At 40.5% G+C, this 18,352-nt stretch overlaps 1 protein-coding gene across 1 annotated transcript in view; it reads right to left on the bottom strand.

Moving 5' to 3' along the window:
• ADGRB3 (adhesion G protein-coupled receptor B3) overlaps positions 1–18,352 on the bottom strand; it is a gene marked incomplete at its 5' end in the record, with an annotated part of 485,010 nt that overhangs the window by 183,810 nt on the left and 282,848 nt on the right. Inside the window, one exon of the mRNA XM_081997317.1 lies at positions 7,769–7,812. Within this exon, the coding sequence (XP_081853443.1) occupies positions 7,769–7,812 (44 nt within the window). The remainder of the gene's footprint in view (positions 1–7,768; positions 7,813–18,352) is intronic.

The raw sequence follows: 18,352 nt of genomic DNA, 5'->3' as shown, positions 1-18,352 counted from the left end.
TGTTTGACTGTTTTTGATGGAGTTTTACAGTTTTATCAGGCAGAGATATGATTTCAGTGTTGGCAATTCAAGAACAACTAGGGGACACCCTCTAAGTTGCATTTCAAAACACTATTCAAAACATTTCTTTAAGGTCATTTTTCCATACAAACAACTTTCTTGTGAAAGATAGACCAGACTTTGATGAATTACATGATGTTTGATTTATCAGAGAGAATCGTTAATTCAGGAGACTTCAATCAGATTTTAGATCCATGCATTTTGAAGTAAAGACATGTAAAGTATAGCAATGCTCAGAAACGCCTTGTATTATATTCTCTGCATAAGATTACTAAAAGTAGGTGTATTTATTCTGTCTTTTTTGTACTGACTGCAAATAAGTTTAAAAGAAACAAATATATGTCTGCTCAAAACTACACAACATGATTTACTTATAAGCAATTTATGCACATGATCTGTGCCCCTGTTGTCAAAAGAATAGGAGAGAATGGCAGAAGGGTACTTCCCACAGCTCTTTCTCACATGGATAAGCAATATTCCCCAGATTTTTCATCTCCTTGGGTAATGCAAGTAGATTGAATTTTTGTTTAAGGATAGCATAATACAAGGACCTAATTGCTGCTGAATACTTCTGTTGGATAAACAGAGCTAAATTCTTCAGAACGGCCAACAGTCATGAGTTCATCAGAATGAGTGAGAAAAAAACAGAAGTATCACTAAAAAACTATTTAACCTTTAGAATTCTCTAGAGTTGGCTTTGAGAACAGCTAGAGAGCATTCTCAATTAGGACTCAGGAATTTGGAACTCTATTGGGGTTTGATGAGTGACCTTGGACAAACAGCTTTGCTTTCATTATGCCCTAGTTTCCCCTATCTGTAAACCAGGGAGGATGGATACCAACCTCTGTGTTACATTGCTTTTAAATCTACAGGTATAACACACTTTGAGAGTTACATGATATAAACGAGAAAGGTTGATAAACTTTCACACTTGTTATTGTGCTGTATTGTACTTTTGGAAGCTATATTAGTTTTGGTGAACACTTTTCCCCTACAAGAGTCAGTCGAAGTCCAGCACCATGCTGGATTCACAGATCCCATCCGCTGCATTGCTTGGTGAAGTATTACTAGGCAAAACAGTGATCACATTTTATCTGACTTGGTATCATCCCTGAATTTTTCTGGAAACATAGATACAAAACCAAATTATGACTGATTTCTTTTCCGTTCTAAAGTTTATTCAAATTGCTTAATTATCTTCTGCCCTCATTATAAACAAACAAAAAAATCTGTCAAAAGTCCAATTCAAATCTTTAAATTTGATTATGAAGATACAACCACTAGTTCTTTTTATTCACATTTTAGAATTATAATTGCCTGATATTACAAGAAACCACTATTTTTAGTTTCTGAAAATTTACATTTACATAAAGGCCATAAATAGCAATTGAGTGCTCAACAAATGGAGTTGATTAATCACCCAGCAAAATTTGAAAAGAAAGCAAACTTATTAGCAAGAATTAATTTGATTTCCTTTTTTTTGCTATAAATCTCAGCAGGCCATATAAGCTCTGTTCATGGCCGTGTAGGTGTTAGTGAAGAGCAGTGTTATAAAAAAGAACTAAATTATAAATTCCTCCCATATATACTGATTCATTTTTTGTATGACTTAAGCAAAGAAAATTTTGGTCTGACTCTTTTTCAACATAAAGACACTCCATCTTATATTGTATGATACCTACGTATTTCAGAACTAAGTACTCCTGCATTAAAGTATAATCTTAGCAGTTTGTAAATTTAAAAGTTTTTAAATTTAAGTCTTGCATGGCTTGAGCGGTGGTTTGCCACCTGATCTGATCTTATTTAAATAAGTCAAAGCCTTTTGGTTGTCTGCAAGGGAGTGTGGATCAGGTTTTTCATTCCATACTCTTATAATGAAAAAGAATATGGTTCTGTAGAGTCTTTCAATTCTTTATGCAAGACTACCAGGAACAGAAGATTATGTATTGTGTTATTACACAGGTTCTGATATGGAAAGTTCTTCATAAAAGTAGGTACTCCAGGAGGCATTTATCTTTTTAATAAGTTCACTGACGTTAACTCTTCCATTACATTCACAAACATAAACATAGAAGCTAACATGGAAAACAAATTTTCTGTCTTGAAAAATATGAAAGAAAAGTCTGACTCAAAAGCTGGACCAACACGTTTGGCTGAAGTCGACAGAACAAGCAAAGCTTCATATGGCATATATTGCCAAACTATACTCACATGAATTACTCTCATTCAATATTTATTTTACCTATAGAAAAAATTATTCCCTCCATATCTTCCTGGTGACAAAAATAATCTGACTGTAAAGTAATATAAAGTAAGGATTTTTTTTTTTCTATTTCCAGAAACAAATCCTGATTTAATATATTCTAATTATATGATGATTAGCTTGAGACATTCTCACATCAGTTGTAGAGTCTTCTTGAACACATTTTCAAAGGCTTGCAAGTCTAGGCCAGACAAAGAATAACTGCAATGGTATATCATGGTAGTTTTCAAAAACAAAGTGGAGAGGGGAGGGACAAAACAGATCAGTGCTCCCTGTCAACTTTATCACAAGGTAACAAATGCAAAGGTTGTTTTGCTGGTATGCATGCAAGCTTATATCCTAAAGCTGAGTCACATTTTGCTCTATAGACAAATGTGTGACAAAATCATAATTAACTGGTAGACTCTTCTTTATTTGCGTTGAACACATTCCTTTATGGACTATTACTCCACAGTTGTATCCAGGGAGAACAGGGAAAAATAATTTAAAGCTCTAGGGAATAATTAAAAAAAAGTTATTGTAAAATTTTTTCAACCTCCTTTTTAATGGAAGATGTTATAATATGTTTGGAGTGAAATCCTGAAGTTATATAAATGTATATAATTTCTCATTTATCACATATAGGTATTCATAGTTTCATGTAGCTTCAGGGTAGAAAATCTAAGCCACTGTCAATGTAAATTTGTATGTCAACGGAAAAAAAATAGAGCAAACCTACCACTTGCCCTAAACTAAAACTGAATCTGGTCAAAATCCTTGTAGTATGAAAAATTTCATCTAACTGCATTGTACTTCTGCCAATTGTACATTCATGAGGCAGAAACTGCTATGAGCACACATGTGGACAAGTAAACTATTGTCATACTATTGTAACATCCTTCTGCAGCAACTGGAAGAAAAAAGTCCCAAAATGCTAAAGCTCTCCCCTTACCCAGTGTTGTGAGATATCATGTTGTACCACATACAGTCTTGGAACATGCCAGCAACAACTGACACTGTCCTGTGGAGAGGACATGTGTCCACATTATGCCCAACACATTTCTAAAAGAACAAACACCAGCTGCATTATTTTGCTAATCAGTTGGTGACTATTGAAACTCCCATGTGTGATGTCCCCTCCTTCCAGTAACTGACTGTGTCCACCCCATCTTCCCTGCCCTTATTGTGATGATGTTAGTCAAGGGTTGCATGTGAGTGTGGTACTCATGATGCTCACTACTGTGGCACCTAGCTTTCAGCCTCTTACTCCTTGAATTCTGTACCTTAGTTCAGGGGTCCAGGGTCTGGGTCCACTAAGACAAGTAACTAACTTTGTCAGGCCAAACTTTCATCAATCTTAGAGGTCTATACAGACGGTCTGTTATGGCACCTATCACAGATATAAGCATCAGAAAAGGCAACAAAGAGAACTGTTCAGACAGCCTACAACATTGCCACAGTAAATAGCATTTTTAAAATGGAAATGTATGCATGCATATAAGGATTCTTTGATCCCCCGTGCTTGCATAGCCTTGCCCAGACTTACATAAAGCAAAACAGCACTAGGAAAAAAATACTGACAGTGATATGGCTAAGATTTAGGTGTGGCATGGCAACAAACACGTGGAAAGAGTGGTAAATTTAAATATAGAGGTGCTAGGAATCAGCTGCCCAACCCATGAATATTTTCCTAAATAATATGGCAGTGTTCCAGCAGGACACGTTGCAAGTAATACACTCCAGAAGAAGAGGAGCTGACAACTCAGCGGACATGGGCTGCTCCTGTGAGAATGAAAAGTGTGTTTCAAACTCCTCAATTAACTTTTGTAAATGAAAAATTGAAGGGCTGGTCCCTGAGATACCCAAGTAAATGCTCTGACCATTGGATTACTTGCTGGTTGAGACTGTCTCTGCTGTCTCCTTCTCCCTTCTTCCATGTCTTTCCGGAAGGAAAGGTAGGAGGGATAGGAGAAAAACTTTGAGAAGTTTTGTTTCATCTTTAAACCTTTAAAATAACTTTTGTGGAGTGAGAAAGTCAGCCCTAGTACCGACCAATTTCTTTTCTTTCTCTTTGTGGACTGAGAAACTGGAATTAATATATCAAAAACAGTTCCTGACAACAGGGATAGTTTGTTCATTCTAGACAATGCAAAGCAGAAAAGAAACAACTCCTTCTTGAGTTTTTGTTTCGTTGGGTTAAGGAATTAATTGTCTCTTCCCAGAACATCAATTACAAATATTCCACACATTTTCTCATTCATTGAAAGAACAAGCTTTCAGTATCCTAAGACTTTACTGAAGGCAACATTTAGAATACATTTTCTGAAATGAATGAATGAAGTTATCACTCAGATTTCTGAGAGGGAAAAAATCACCACTTACCTACCATCGATGCTACCAGCTTCATGTAGGGAAGCTGGAAATACCAAAGGAAACACCAGAACTCATTAACAGCCTGGTTTCAATCAGCACACACAGATGTGCTCTATATTTTGGGAAATCAACCGAAACAAAATGCTGAATTATTGGATTTGAGTTTGCCCTTTATAATACATGACATATTTTATTCTTTAGTTGCACTGTCTCAGTATTGTGCACACATTTGACTAGCTGCCTATGGAGAGGGCACAATCCTGCCAGACTGATGAATGGAAAATCTTATAAAATACCATCACAGGGAAGGATCACTGAATCTCATAGAAAGAATGGATTGAGCTGCTTTTGCCAAAGTTAGGATGACCAAATTGTCACAAATTGCAATGATAATAGGATAGGTCGGACGATCTGCTGTGATTAAAACAGCTCACAGATCCAGAACTTTCTTCAAGGACAGTTGACAGGGAACTGTTAATCGCTGATCAACCTCCTGAGAAGCATGTCCAAAACCCAGATGGACAAAGTTTCCCCTGCTGTTGGAGAAGTATTAAACTGACAAGATCTGTGGAAGAAGTATCATTTAACAAATATGAACTTGCAATGCATGCAAATAAAGATGTGGGAGAAGTGGCTAAAAAGGTGGCAAAACCCATTAGTGGGTACTGCTGGCTGTATGCCAATGATAAAAGCAAACACAGATTTCATCTGAAAAGCACTTAATTTAAAACAGCTGTCTCAGCATAGACTACTGATTAGTTAAGCATCTTCAAGTAAAAGCAGACTACTTTTTGTTGGGTTTATTCCAAAATGCTTGCCAAATCCTGGTTATGCAAAAATTACCTAGTTTGGAAGGAGGTAAGCACAGCACAGCTCTGTAGGATTTGCAGTGTGGATGAGGATACTAAATCCATCAAATCCAGTTGCCTGATGCTGAGAGTGGCTAATTCCTGAGACGTACAAAAAAGCGGAAAAAATAACAGAAAAATAAGCCACCCAAGCACCCACCATCATCATGGGCATCTAACCAATTTTATAGTCCTTTACATATTTATCTATTAATATCTATAAATTATAGGTACTGATTCAGCTTTATAGAGCTTTCATGATAATTTAAAACTTACAATGTCAGAATACAAATTCTGAACTACTCCTGAGTTAATACAAATATAATGCTCCAAAACAAAAAGAAACAGCATTACAAAAATAAAATTATGGATCACATAATGCTCCCACAGCTAACATCAGTGATCTTTTCCTAAGGGATGTAGGAAAAAAGTGGAATTTTGCTCTTGTAATTACGCAATCAGGTAAGAGATAATGTAACATTCTCATAAAATAACTCATGTACATGTGTAAAACAAATGACAATGTTGTCCTTGCAGACCTTACTGACACATCATATCTTATTGTGACTATTTGATAACTCATATCACTTTTTCGAACTGATAAATCTCCAAGAATACCCCTAATCTTCAAGTATTTTAACATCTTCAATATCTTCTATTAAATAATATGACTAGAAAAGATACCCTTCAGAATATAAAAGCATGTGCTTCTCCCTCAAAACCTCAGACTATTTTTTGTAAGCTTTATGTAAATTTTAGATGTTTCAAAAATTCACTTTTTCATCCAGATACTGAAGCATACTGAAACCAGTACTTCTATGTAGCTCTAAACTTCTCTATAAACAATACTAAGAGAAATGCATGCAAAACAAGTGGGAAGCACAAACTACATTTGTTTGAGATTGCTTCACACATTCATCCTGAATACCTGCATGAAATGTTTTAATCATATTGTTAAATCCACAGCATGGCTTTCTGTTTGTTTGGGGTTTTTTTTAGTCTAATTCCATGCAAATATGCCTTTGATATTCTGGACTGGAGCAGTGAAATCAGAGCATGTGCTCTAAATACACAGCTCTTAAATTAATGCTTGTAAAAATGGTAAATAAAGCATTGTACTACTACTGCGTAAGAAAACATTGTGAAGAGGAAACAAAGAACACGTTCCAAATGTTTTGCATCACATATGCACACAATAATACATAATATCAAGTCTTTCACATACTTTAATCCACACATTTTATGGAAATGGAACATTATGATGTTGCTGGCAAACAACTGCATTATGAATCTTTCATAGAGGCATAGACTATGGTACTACTTGTATTTGGAAAGATTTCTAGTATCATGTCCAAAGTTTCTCATTTCTATACTATAATGTTGTTTCTAGCCATGGGTGTACGGATGGAAACCCAGGCTCAAGGATAAAAGCACTCACAAAATCACAGGCTTACAATTTCTAACACAGGTGATGAGTCTGTAGTATAAAACATGCATAATATACCTGGACAAGAAGTATAACATCATCTTTAAAAAAATTAATATGGCAACAACATGGGGATCCTTCTTGAAACACTTAATCTGTATTTAGGCAAAGTTCACCTTGACTTTAATGGGAGATTTACTGTGAAAGATTAATGCAGCAAATTACAATTGCATAAACTTTGAATTCTTTTTCAACCATACTGATTTTACAGCTTTACAATGTCTTTACAATGACATTTTTTATTTTGCTACAGAAGGGACACACACTGAAAAAAGTAGCAGGAGACTGCTAACAAGCTTTCACTATTCAGTATCCAGCTATTATTTTACTAAACTAAAGGGAAAATTTGCACCAACTAAACGAAGATTGCTGTGTGTATCACACTTGAAAATGATATTTCTCCCTGCAGTAAGAGAAATGGGAGCCTTCCTTAGCTATTTGTCTGATTGTTTACCCACTTGCTTGTTGCCCAGCAACTACCATCATGGAACTACAGTTCTTAGACATTCTCCTTTTAATCTTGAAAAAGCAGATTAAAATTACTATGTGAATAATCTCTTCTTGGTGAGATATTATATTATTTCAATTTACATAGCTGAAGAAAGGAAATCAAGTGACTGGAGAATCCAGTACTTTCACTCTGTGAAAGTTCATTTTCCCTGCCCTTGTACAACCCGTTTACTGACCAACTACTTAAATATTGCTAGGTACTTTGTAATATTTGAGCCATAGCAATAGAAACAAACATCTGTCACTTACGTTCTTGAATCATCCCACAGCACACAGTAGGGATTCAATGTGCCCTAAGAAGAAAACAAACAAACATATTAGTTATTGGTATACAAAATAAAAAATGTCATGCTTGACATAAACATTTATTTGGGTCTTCTTCTACAAGATCACACTTTGACAAATCGATGCCACTGAAATTGCAAAAGTTTAAGGTTCATTCTTACGGAGAATTTAAAAAGCACTTGAACCTCAAAGCAGAGTATTTGGTGTATTCTATTTCTTAGATAAGGTAAGCATAAAGTAGTCTATTTGGTATATCCTAGTAGAATTGAAATATGACACGAGTTAATCTGTTAAGAGACTCAACTTGACTGAACATTTCTGTGTGTTTAGAAGCAGAAATTTAGGCTCCTCCAGAACTTGGATGCCAAAACTAGTAATGCCTTTAAAAATTTTAAGCTTATGTTGGGCATAATGTCTGTAGGCTTCGATTTCGGATGACCCCACATTCAATACCCAAACCCTTTTGTCAGCTCCTAAATCAGCAGAAATTTTTGCTCAAAATAATTTTTTTTTCTTGAGCTTTACAATCCCAGCTCCAACATCTTTGAAGTCAGTGGAAGATTTCCTATTTGATTTTGTCCTGGTTTCAGCCAGGATAGAGCTGGTTTTCCTCACAGAAGCTAGTGTGAGACTGTGTTTTGGATTTGGGATGAGGAACTGTTGATAATGTGCTGATGTTTTGGGTTGTTGCTGAGCCGTCAAGGACAGTCCAGCTTCTTGTGCTGGCCTGCCAGCGAGCAGGCTGGGGGTGCACGGGGAGCTGGGAGGGGACACAGCCGGGACAGCTGACCCAGACTGGCCAAAGAGATATTCCCTACCATACGACGTCATGCCCAGTACATAAACTGGAGTTGGCCGGGGGGGCGGAAATCGCTGCTCGGGGACGGGCTGTCGATCACGGGGTGGTGAGCAATTTCTGTATTGGGCATCACTTGTTCTTATACATTCCTTTGTTGGTATTATCATTATTGTTCCCTTCTTTCTTTCTGTCCTATTAAACCGTGTTTATCTCAACCCACGAGGTTTTTCCTAATTCTCTCCCCCGTCCCGCTGTGGGAGGGAGAGTGAGCGAGCGGCTGCGTGGTGCTTAGTTGCCGGCTGGGGCTAAACCACGACAGTCCTTTTTGGCGCCCAACGTGGGGCACGAGGCTTGAGATAATAACGGTTGCAGGTCACAATATCAGTTTGATTTGCATCATGCTCTCGTCTTTGCTGTACATGTTAAGGATCGGTGTTGGTTTCTGCGGGCTGCTGTACTCTGCAATGATTAGTAATGTCTCGCCTGTGAATTTTGTTTTTAGAGCACTGACCTTGAGCTTAATGTGGTACCATCTGAGCTCTGTACTAAAGCCGTTACTGTATTTTGGCTACAGTCTTGTGGAGACGATTAGCAATTATACTTCTGCCTCTGAAAGGTTTTTTATGGAGGAAATGCAGAATGGTACCTTTGATACCCTCTATCATAACATTTCCTCCTTCATCACAATAATTTTTCAGTATTTTGAACACCCTTGGCTGGTTAAAATACCTCTATTGCTACTTCTGGGGAACATGGTTTCAGTTTTGTCTAAGGTTGGCAAGCAATTTAAGAATATCACCCGGAGATCTGCCCCAAGGCTGGATAGTTATGAATGGCAGGGTGTGTGGAACAGCATGGGCAAATGCCTGGGGCGGTGGGCACCTCCGGTGTTTTGGAGCTTCACTCCCGAACAAGTGCAGAATCCTGATAAACTAGCAGAATATCTGGAAGAAGTATGCTGTCAGCCTGGCAGCTCCAAGGAGACACAAATCATTGCCATGTGCTGGGGCCTGGCCCATGCCTACAGAACCCTATTTAACACTATGCAAAGGGGAGAGGGGCTCTCTGGGTCTGATGGCAATGTGGCAGGCACTGTGACTACTCCAACGTCTGTAGCAGGCACTGTCACTACTCCAACCCCCACGGCGGGCACTGTAGCTACTCAGACTGTTGCAGCTGAACCAGAGGACCAGCCCACCCCGGTATCAGTTGCCCCTGTACAAAAGAAGAAATCTTGGAAGCGGAAGTCAGCTCGTTTAGTAAGGGAGGAGGAAGATCCTGCTAAGAAGGAGCCAGAGGAAGAGAGTGAGGAGGCAGAGTGCTCTGAAGCAGGGCCATCACAAGCACGGAAGAGGGAAGAGAGCGAGTCATCGCTTGAAGAGGAGGAAGAGGAAGAACTTATAAAAGAGACGGTAACTACCCGATCTCTATCCCTGAGTGAATTGCGAGATATGCGAAAGGATTTCAGCCGTCGTCCAGGTGAGCACATTGTCACCTGGCTGCTCCGATGCTGGGATAATGGGGCCAGTAGCCTGGAATTAGAGGGTAGGGAAGCCAAGCAGCTGGGATCCCTTTCTAGGGAAGGGGGCATTGACAAAGCAATTGGAAAAGGTGCACAAGTCCTCAGCCTCTGGAGACGACTCCTGTCGGGTGTGAAGGAAAGGTATCCCTTCAAGGAAGATGTTCTATGTCACCCAGGCAAGTGGACCACCATGGAGAAAGGTATCCAGTACCTGAGGGAGCTAGCGGTGCTGGAAGTGATTTATGGTGACTTGGACAATGGACAATCATCCAAAGATCCAGATGAAGTCAATTGCACGCAACCTATGTGGCGGAAGTTTGTACGGAGTGCACCATCATCATATGCCAACTCATTAGCAGTAATGGCCTGGAAGGACGGAGAGAGACCAACGGTGGATGAATTGGCTGGCCAACTCCGGCAATACGAAGAAAGTCTCTCTTCCTCCCTACGGGCCTGCGTCTCTGCTATAGAGAAACTGTCCCGAGAGTTCTGGCAATTCAAAGAGGATATGCCCTACCCTCCACCCATACGGACCAGTGTCTCAGTCATTAGGAGTAAGCGCTCTTCTGTTCAAGAGAGAAGATATAGAGGATACACACCACGAGCCACCCTGTGGTTTCAATTGCGTGACTACGGAGAGGACATGAGGAGGTGGGATGGAAAACCTACCTCGACCCTAGAGGCACGAGTACGCGAGCTGCAAGGAAAAACAATTACAAAAGGGGGTTCAGGTTCCTCGAGGAAAATCGTCGCTCCACTTTCCAGTGGGCAGCTTCCCAGAAAGAATAGAAGAGCTGATCTCACCTCTGATCCTCTTGAAGGGACTTCTGACTCCTACTTACAAGAAGTGGGTAACGAGTACTATGAGCAGGATTAGAGGGGCCCTGCCTCCAGCCAGGCGGAGGAGAGGGACAACCGAGTTTATTGGACTGTGTGGATTAGATGGCCTGGCACGTCAGACCCACAGGAATATAAGGCTTTAGTGGACACCGGTGCACAATGTACCCTGATGCCATCAAGCCATATAGGGGCAGAGCCCACCTGTATTTCCGGAGTGACAGGGGGATCCCAACAGCTGACTGTACTGGAGGCTGAAGTGAGCCTAACTGGGAATGAGTGGCAGAAGCACCCCATTGTGACTGGCCCGGAGGCTCCGTGCATCCTGGGCATAGACTACCTCAGCAGAGGGTATTTCAAGGACCCAAAAGGGTACCGGTGGGCTTTTGGTATAGCTGCCTTGGAGACGGAAGAAATTAAACAGCTGTCCACCTTGCCTGGTCTCTCAGAGGACCCTTCGGTGGTGGGGTTGCTCAGGGTCAAAGAACAACAGGTGCCGATCGCTACCACAACAGTGCACCGGCGGCAATATCGCACCAACAGAGACTCCCTGATCCCCATCCATGAGCTGATTCGTCGGCTGGAGAGCCAAGGAGTGATCAGCAAGACTCACTCACCCTTCAACAGCCCCATATGGCCAGTGCGAAAGTCTAATGGAGAGTGGAGACTGACAGTAGACTATTGTGGCCTGAATGAAGTCACGCCACCACTGAGCGCTGCTGTGCCGGACATGCTAGAACTTCAATATGAACTGGAGTCAAAGGCAGCCAAGTGGTACGCCACCATTGATATTGCTAACGCGTTTTTCTCGATCCCTTTGGCAGCAGAGTGCAGGCCACAGTTTGCTTTCACTTGGAGAGGTGTCCAATACACCTGGAATCGACTTCCCCAGGGGTGGAAACACAGCCCTACCATTTGCCATGGGCTGATACAAACTGCACTGGAACAGGGTGAAGCTCCAGAGCATCTGCAATACATTGATGACATCATCGTATGGGGCAACACAGCAGAAGAAGTTTTCGAGAAAGGGAAGAAAATAATTCAAGTCCTTCTGAAAGCTGGTTTTGCTATAAAGCAAAGTACAGTCAAGGGACCTGCACAAGAGATCCAGTTTTTAGGAATAAAATGGCAAGATGGACGTCGACAGATCCCAACGGATGTGATCAACAAAATAACAGCTATGTCTCCACCAACTAGCAAAAAAGAAACACAAGCATTTCTGGGTGTTGTGGGTTTCTGGAGAATGCATATTCCAAATTACAGTCTGATTGTAAGCCCTCTTTATCAAGTGACCCAGAAGAAGAACGATTTTAAATGGGGCCCTGAGCAACGACAAGCCTTCGAACAAATCAAACAGGAGATAGTTCATGCCGTAGCCCTCGGGCCAGTACGGGCAGGACAAGATGTTAAAAATGTGCTCTACACGGCAGCCGGGGAGAATGGCCCTACCTGGAGTCTCTGGCAGAAGGCACCAGGAGAGACTCGAGGTCGACCTCTAGGGTTTTGGAGTCGAGGATATAGGGGATCTGAGTCCCGCTATACTCCAACTGAAAAGGAGATATTGGCAGCATATGAAGGAGTTTGAGCTGCCTCAGAAATGGTTGGTACTGAAGCACAGCTCCTCCTGGCACCCCGACTGCCGGTGCTGGGCTGGATGTTCAAAGGGAGGGTCCCCTCTACGCATCATGCGACTGATGCTACGTGGAGTAAGTGGGTCGCACTTATTACACAGCGGGCTCGAATAGGAAATCTTAATCGCCCGGGAATCTTGGAAGTGATCATGGACTGGCCAGAAGGCAAAGATTTTGGAATATCACCGGAAGAGGAGGTGGCGCGTGCTGAAGAGGCTCCACCATATAATGAACTGCCAGAGAACGAAAGGCAATATGCCCTGTTTACTGATGGGTCCTGTCGTATTGTAGGCAAACATCGAAGGTGGAAAGCTGCTGTATGGAGCCCTATACGACGAGTTGCAGAAGTGGCTGAAGGACAAGGTGAATCAAGTCAGTTTGCGGAGGTGAAAGCCATCCAGCTGGCTTTAGATATTGCTGAACGAGAAAAATGGCCAATACTCTATCTTTATACTGACTCATGGATGGTAGCAAATGCTCTATGGGGGTGGCTGCAGCAATGGAAGCAGAGCAACTGGCAACGCAGAGGCAAGCCCATCTGGGCTGCTGAATTGTGGCAAGATATTGCTGCCCGACTAGAGAATCTCGTCATAAAAGTACGTCACGTAGATGCTCACGTACCCAAGAGTCGGGCCACCGAAGAACATCAAAACAACCATCAGGTGGATCAGGCTGCTAAGATTGAAGTGGCTCAGGTGGATCTGGACTGGCAACATAAGGGTGAATTATTTATAGCTCGGTGGGCCCATGACACCTCAGGCCATCAGGGAAGAGATGCAACATATAGATGGGCTCGGGATCGAGGGGTGGACCTGACCATGGATGCTATTGCACAGGTTATCCATGAATGTGAAACGTGTGCTGCGATCAAACAAGCCAAGCGGTTAAAGCCTCTCTGGTATGAAGGACGATGGTTGAAATATAAATATGGGGAGGCCTGGCAGATTGACTATATCACACTTCCACAAACTCGCCAAGGCAAGCGCTATGTGCTTACCATGGTGGAAGCAACCACCGGATGGCTGGAAACATACCCTGTGCCCCATGCCACCGCCCGGAACACTATCCTGGGCCTTGAAAAGCAAGTCTTATGGCGACATGGCACCCCCGAAAGAATTGAGTCAGACAATGGGACTCATTTCCGAAACAACCTCATAGACGCCTGGGCCAAAGAGCACGGCATTGAGTGGGTGTATCATATCCCCTATCATGCACCAGCTTCCGGAAAAATTGAACGATACAACGGACTGTTAAAGACTACACTGAGAGCAATGGGTGATGGGACATTCAAAAATTGGGATAAACATTTAGCCAAAGCCACCTGGTTAGTCAACACTAGGGGATCTACTAATAGAGCCGGCCCTGCCCAATCAAAACTTCTACGTACTGTAGAAGGGGATAAAGTCCCTGTGGTGCATGTGAGAAACATGCTGGGGAAGACAGTCTGGGTTACTCCTGCATTAGGAAAAGGCAAACCCATTCGTGGGATTGCCTTTGCCCAGGGACCTGGGTGCACTTGGTGGGTAATGCGGAAGGATGGGGAAGTCCGATGTGTACCTCAAGGAGACTTGATTTTGGGTGAAAACAGTCAATGATTTGAATTGTATTATGTTAATTGTTCAGAATGACATTACTACTATGGCTGCTATCTACCATATCAATGGTATTATAGTAAGAATCACCCAGACTGATGAAGAATGAGCTTCACTGAAACCAAGCAACGTGCAGCAGTGATGAAACCAGAACTGGCTTCAGCAGCTTGCGCCCAACAAATCCCTCGAGATTGACATCTTCGACCTGCAGATCATGGACATGGACCGTGCCAGATGACAATCCAACACCACATACCATCTCCCCTGCCCTGAGAGACTGCTATGATGGATGAAGCCCAGAGTCATGGACTGACTGAACTCCATAGACATTTTAAGTGATGGCCCATGGACTAAGAGAGTGATATCTGTGTGTATATATTAAAGGACAGGAAGAGTAATAATGAATAATTGGAATGTATTGAAAAGTATAGGACCTGAGCATGACGTAAATGGTATGGAATAAGGGGTGGATACTGTCCTGGTTTCAGCCAGGATAGAGCTGGTTTTCCTCACAGAAGCTAGTGTGAGACTGTGTTTTGGATTTGGGATGAGGAACTGTTGATAATGTGCTGATGTTTTGGGTTGTTGCTGAGCCGTCAAGGACAGTCCAGCTTCTTGTGCTGGCCTGCCAGCGAGCAGGCTGGGGGTGCACGGGGAGCTGGGAGGGGACACAGCCGGGACAGCTGACCCAGACTGGCCAAAGAGATATTCCCTACCATACGACGTCATGCCCAGTACATAAACTGGAGTTGGCCGGGGGGGCGGAAATCGCTGCTCGGGGACGGGCTGTCGATCACGGGGTGGTGAGCAATTTCTGTATTGGGCATCACTTGTTCTTATACATTCCTTTGTTGGTATTATCATTATTGTTCCCTTCTTTCTTTCTGTCCTATTAAACCGTGTTTATCTCAACCCACGAGGTTTTTCCTAATTCTCTCCCCCGTCCCGCTGTGGGAGGGAGAGTGAGCGAGCGGCTGCGTGGTGCTTAGTTGCCGGCTGGGGCTAAACCACGACATTTAGATGGGAATCTAGGTTTATTACAGATGGTTAAACTGTGGGTAATGTTTTGGGAAATTGAAATGTCCTTATTATTACTCATGTTTGTTTTGCTGCCTAGGAAGAGTTGACTTAAAATTCAAGTTTTGTCACTAATCTTGTAATTCTTCCTTTATCAAAACTCCGATTGTCTTAGAAGTTCTTAACTGGCTAAAAACTGCAAAACTGTATTCCTGTTCATTGCAAACATTGGATATTCCCAGAAATCAGAACTATAAAAAAAAATTAGATATAGAATACAGAATTCAAAAATATTTTTAACAAATTCACAAGTGATTGAAGAAACAGGTGGAATATACTATTTTCTTATCAAAATTAGTGTAGTTCTCTCATGAACAGTGTTGGTGCAGTAGATATAAAGATTGTTTCATATAGACAAAACACACCTAAAGATTTAATTCTGAAAAGTTTTATATATAGAAAAAACATGGCAGCCTGTGAAGTAAAAATCTATTAAATTTTAAATTCTTCCATCCACCTCTTTGTCAAAGATAAAAAAGATCCTTCTCAAGATGCTTGTGAGAGAGGCATTTAGGGAAATTTTGATCCTCTACTTCAGCGTTTTGCTGATTGCATTGAATTTTACAAGTATAAATATTTAAAACCAACGTATACTTATGACACTTTATATTAACATAGCACTGTACAAACATAAATAAAGGATGTTCCATTCCCTGAAGTATTTATAATATAAAGAAGAGGAGACAGAAAAGGGCACAGGACAAAACACTGGATGAGAGGACCACTGAGATTCCAAGTCCAGGTCCTGCATCATTAGTCAAAAGCTTTCAGATACGTTGATATAAGAGGATATAGAAGAGTAAGACTTAAGAACCACAGAATGATGATGCAGAATTAACCTTTTTTAAAAAATTAATTTTATAAAGACTATTAATTTGTATCCTAAGACTGGGTGAAGAAATTCTACTTGCAACCTGATATAGATATATGCATGTTAAAAAAGTACTCCTACAGCTGAACTGTAAAAAGACATTGCATATATGGTATCTGAGACCTGTCTTTCCTAGCAGCAGTATCATACAGTTTATGCTCACTATTCCCACAGTGCAAGTAGAAAGAATGCAAAAACACTTGCAGAAAAAATGTCCATTATAAAAAAATCTACGAAATAGAGGGAAATAAAAGCCTTTGCAGAAAGCTGAAACACAATAAAACTGCTGCTGTCAGATCAGATGCTTCACTGTCTTTGAAATGTATTCAAATTAAAAAAAAAAAAAAAAGGGTATGTTGGTCATTGCAGTCACTTATGAGAGATTAAGCAGAAACAAGGAAAGCCAAACAAATATTACTCCTGTTCCTTAAGAAGGTCTTGAGTGAGGGTTTGCTCTGCCAGGCGTGGCAGCTTGTAAGGGCACAGCAGCCTTTCAGAGCTTCTTCCTCTTTTGATACCCTGATCAAACACCCTTTAAGCACTGCAAGGACTTGTCTTCCTATTTTATTCTTCGCCCTTAACCTGTTGCTCCCTTTTTCACTATCTTTCTAGGTCTGGCCTCCTGGCAATGTCTCCTCACATTGCTGTCGCTCAGCTACCTCCAACAGCCATCGCTCTCTGTGAGGGCAGCAATCTTTCATCACAGATCTTGCCAGTTAATTACTTAGCTGCAGCTAAGGAAGCAGCTACTGTGTCCATTAATGTTTGCAAGTGTTGCACTATTGATTTATACACTACAGTACAGGACTTGGATATCTCAAAAATAGACATATGTCTGTGGGTGTGTGTATATATATGTATCTCCCTGGCATATAAACCTGAAATTTAGAGATGTGATTGGCAACTTTGACAGCTATGCAGCACAGTGCCAACTGTAATTTGTAGCCAGGGTTTTTAGTCTCCTTGAAAGCTTGATGTCCTACACTACTGCTGGCTCGTTACTTTAGTGTCCCTGAAGTAAACTTCTGTGCTGTCAGGTGAGAGTTCATACTCTCTCTGCAACAAAAAGGATTTTGTTTGAGTTGCACAGTTTCTAAAAGATTACTTCGGGTTTTTTGATCAAACTACTGGAAAAATGTGATCACATTCATCAACATGTTCACAGTGCATAAGACCAAATATGATGTTCTCTAAATAATGCATTGCAACCCACATTCTCACTGTGGTCAACTGTCTATTACATTTTAATTTATGTGCAAATCCAAACATCATACTGTATTCCAAACAGCACATGTAATTGTGATTTCTACTTCCTCCAAAAAATAATCCTCTGGTTTTATTAATAAACTAATTTTGATATAAAATGAAGCAATGATGATAAATTTTGAATAAATGAATATTTTAAGTCTAATTTGAATTAAACATATTAACTTTTATTAAATGATCATATTTGTCCTTCTTTTTTCATAATCTCTTATCTACTTAATTTAGTCAGTGGATGGGGAGGCAAAAGAACAAACGTGTGGGTATACTCCTATATGTTAGTAGAAATGCCCTAGAGGTTACTTAAAAATTAGTCATTAAATCAATTTAAAAACAAACTGTTCTGAATAGTGAACAGCATTTCAAGAACAAAGGTTTAAAAAGACCAAAAATAACAAGAAGAGCCATTAAAAAAATCATATAAAAGAGAATGTCTGTATTTTATTTTATTTTAAATCATTGATCTATATAAATGACATAAAGATTAATCTGTGTGCCGTTAATACATAATGTTCAAAAGTTAAGGTTCAAACATTAATACTAGTTTTATCTTTCTGTATGTGACATATAAACCTTGTTCTATAGTAATATAATTAAATAAAATCTTGTTTTCAGCTGAGAAAATTGTAGAAAAGAAGATTAGAATTAGATTCAATCTGAAGGCAGGAAACACTCAAACCTACAAAATAATATTTCTATGCATCTACAGCCTTAGTTCTTTAAACCAAAGTCTCGTTATGGAGGCTAAGCCTTGAAAATAAAAATCACCAAACATTTAAAGATATTAAAATTGTAAAACTGGTTTCCATTCCTACGTTTTCTAGAGCAATTTTTTTTTCATTTTATCTGCTAATCCCACTCTTGTATCTAGGTGGTTTGAGATCCTATATAAATGTACTATGCATGTAAGTCCAATTAAAGGACTGGAAATTTATTCCAAGCACTTGATGCTTCTC

This window comes from Phaethon aethereus, assembly GCF_964289735.1.
Source record: "Phaethon aethereus genome assembly, chromosome: 3".
NCBI lineage: Eukaryota > Metazoa > Chordata > Aves > Phaethontiformes > Phaethontidae > Phaethon > Phaethon aethereus.
Note: the sequence above shows the minus strand (reverse complement) of the source record. Positions and strands in the feature narration are given on the sequence as shown.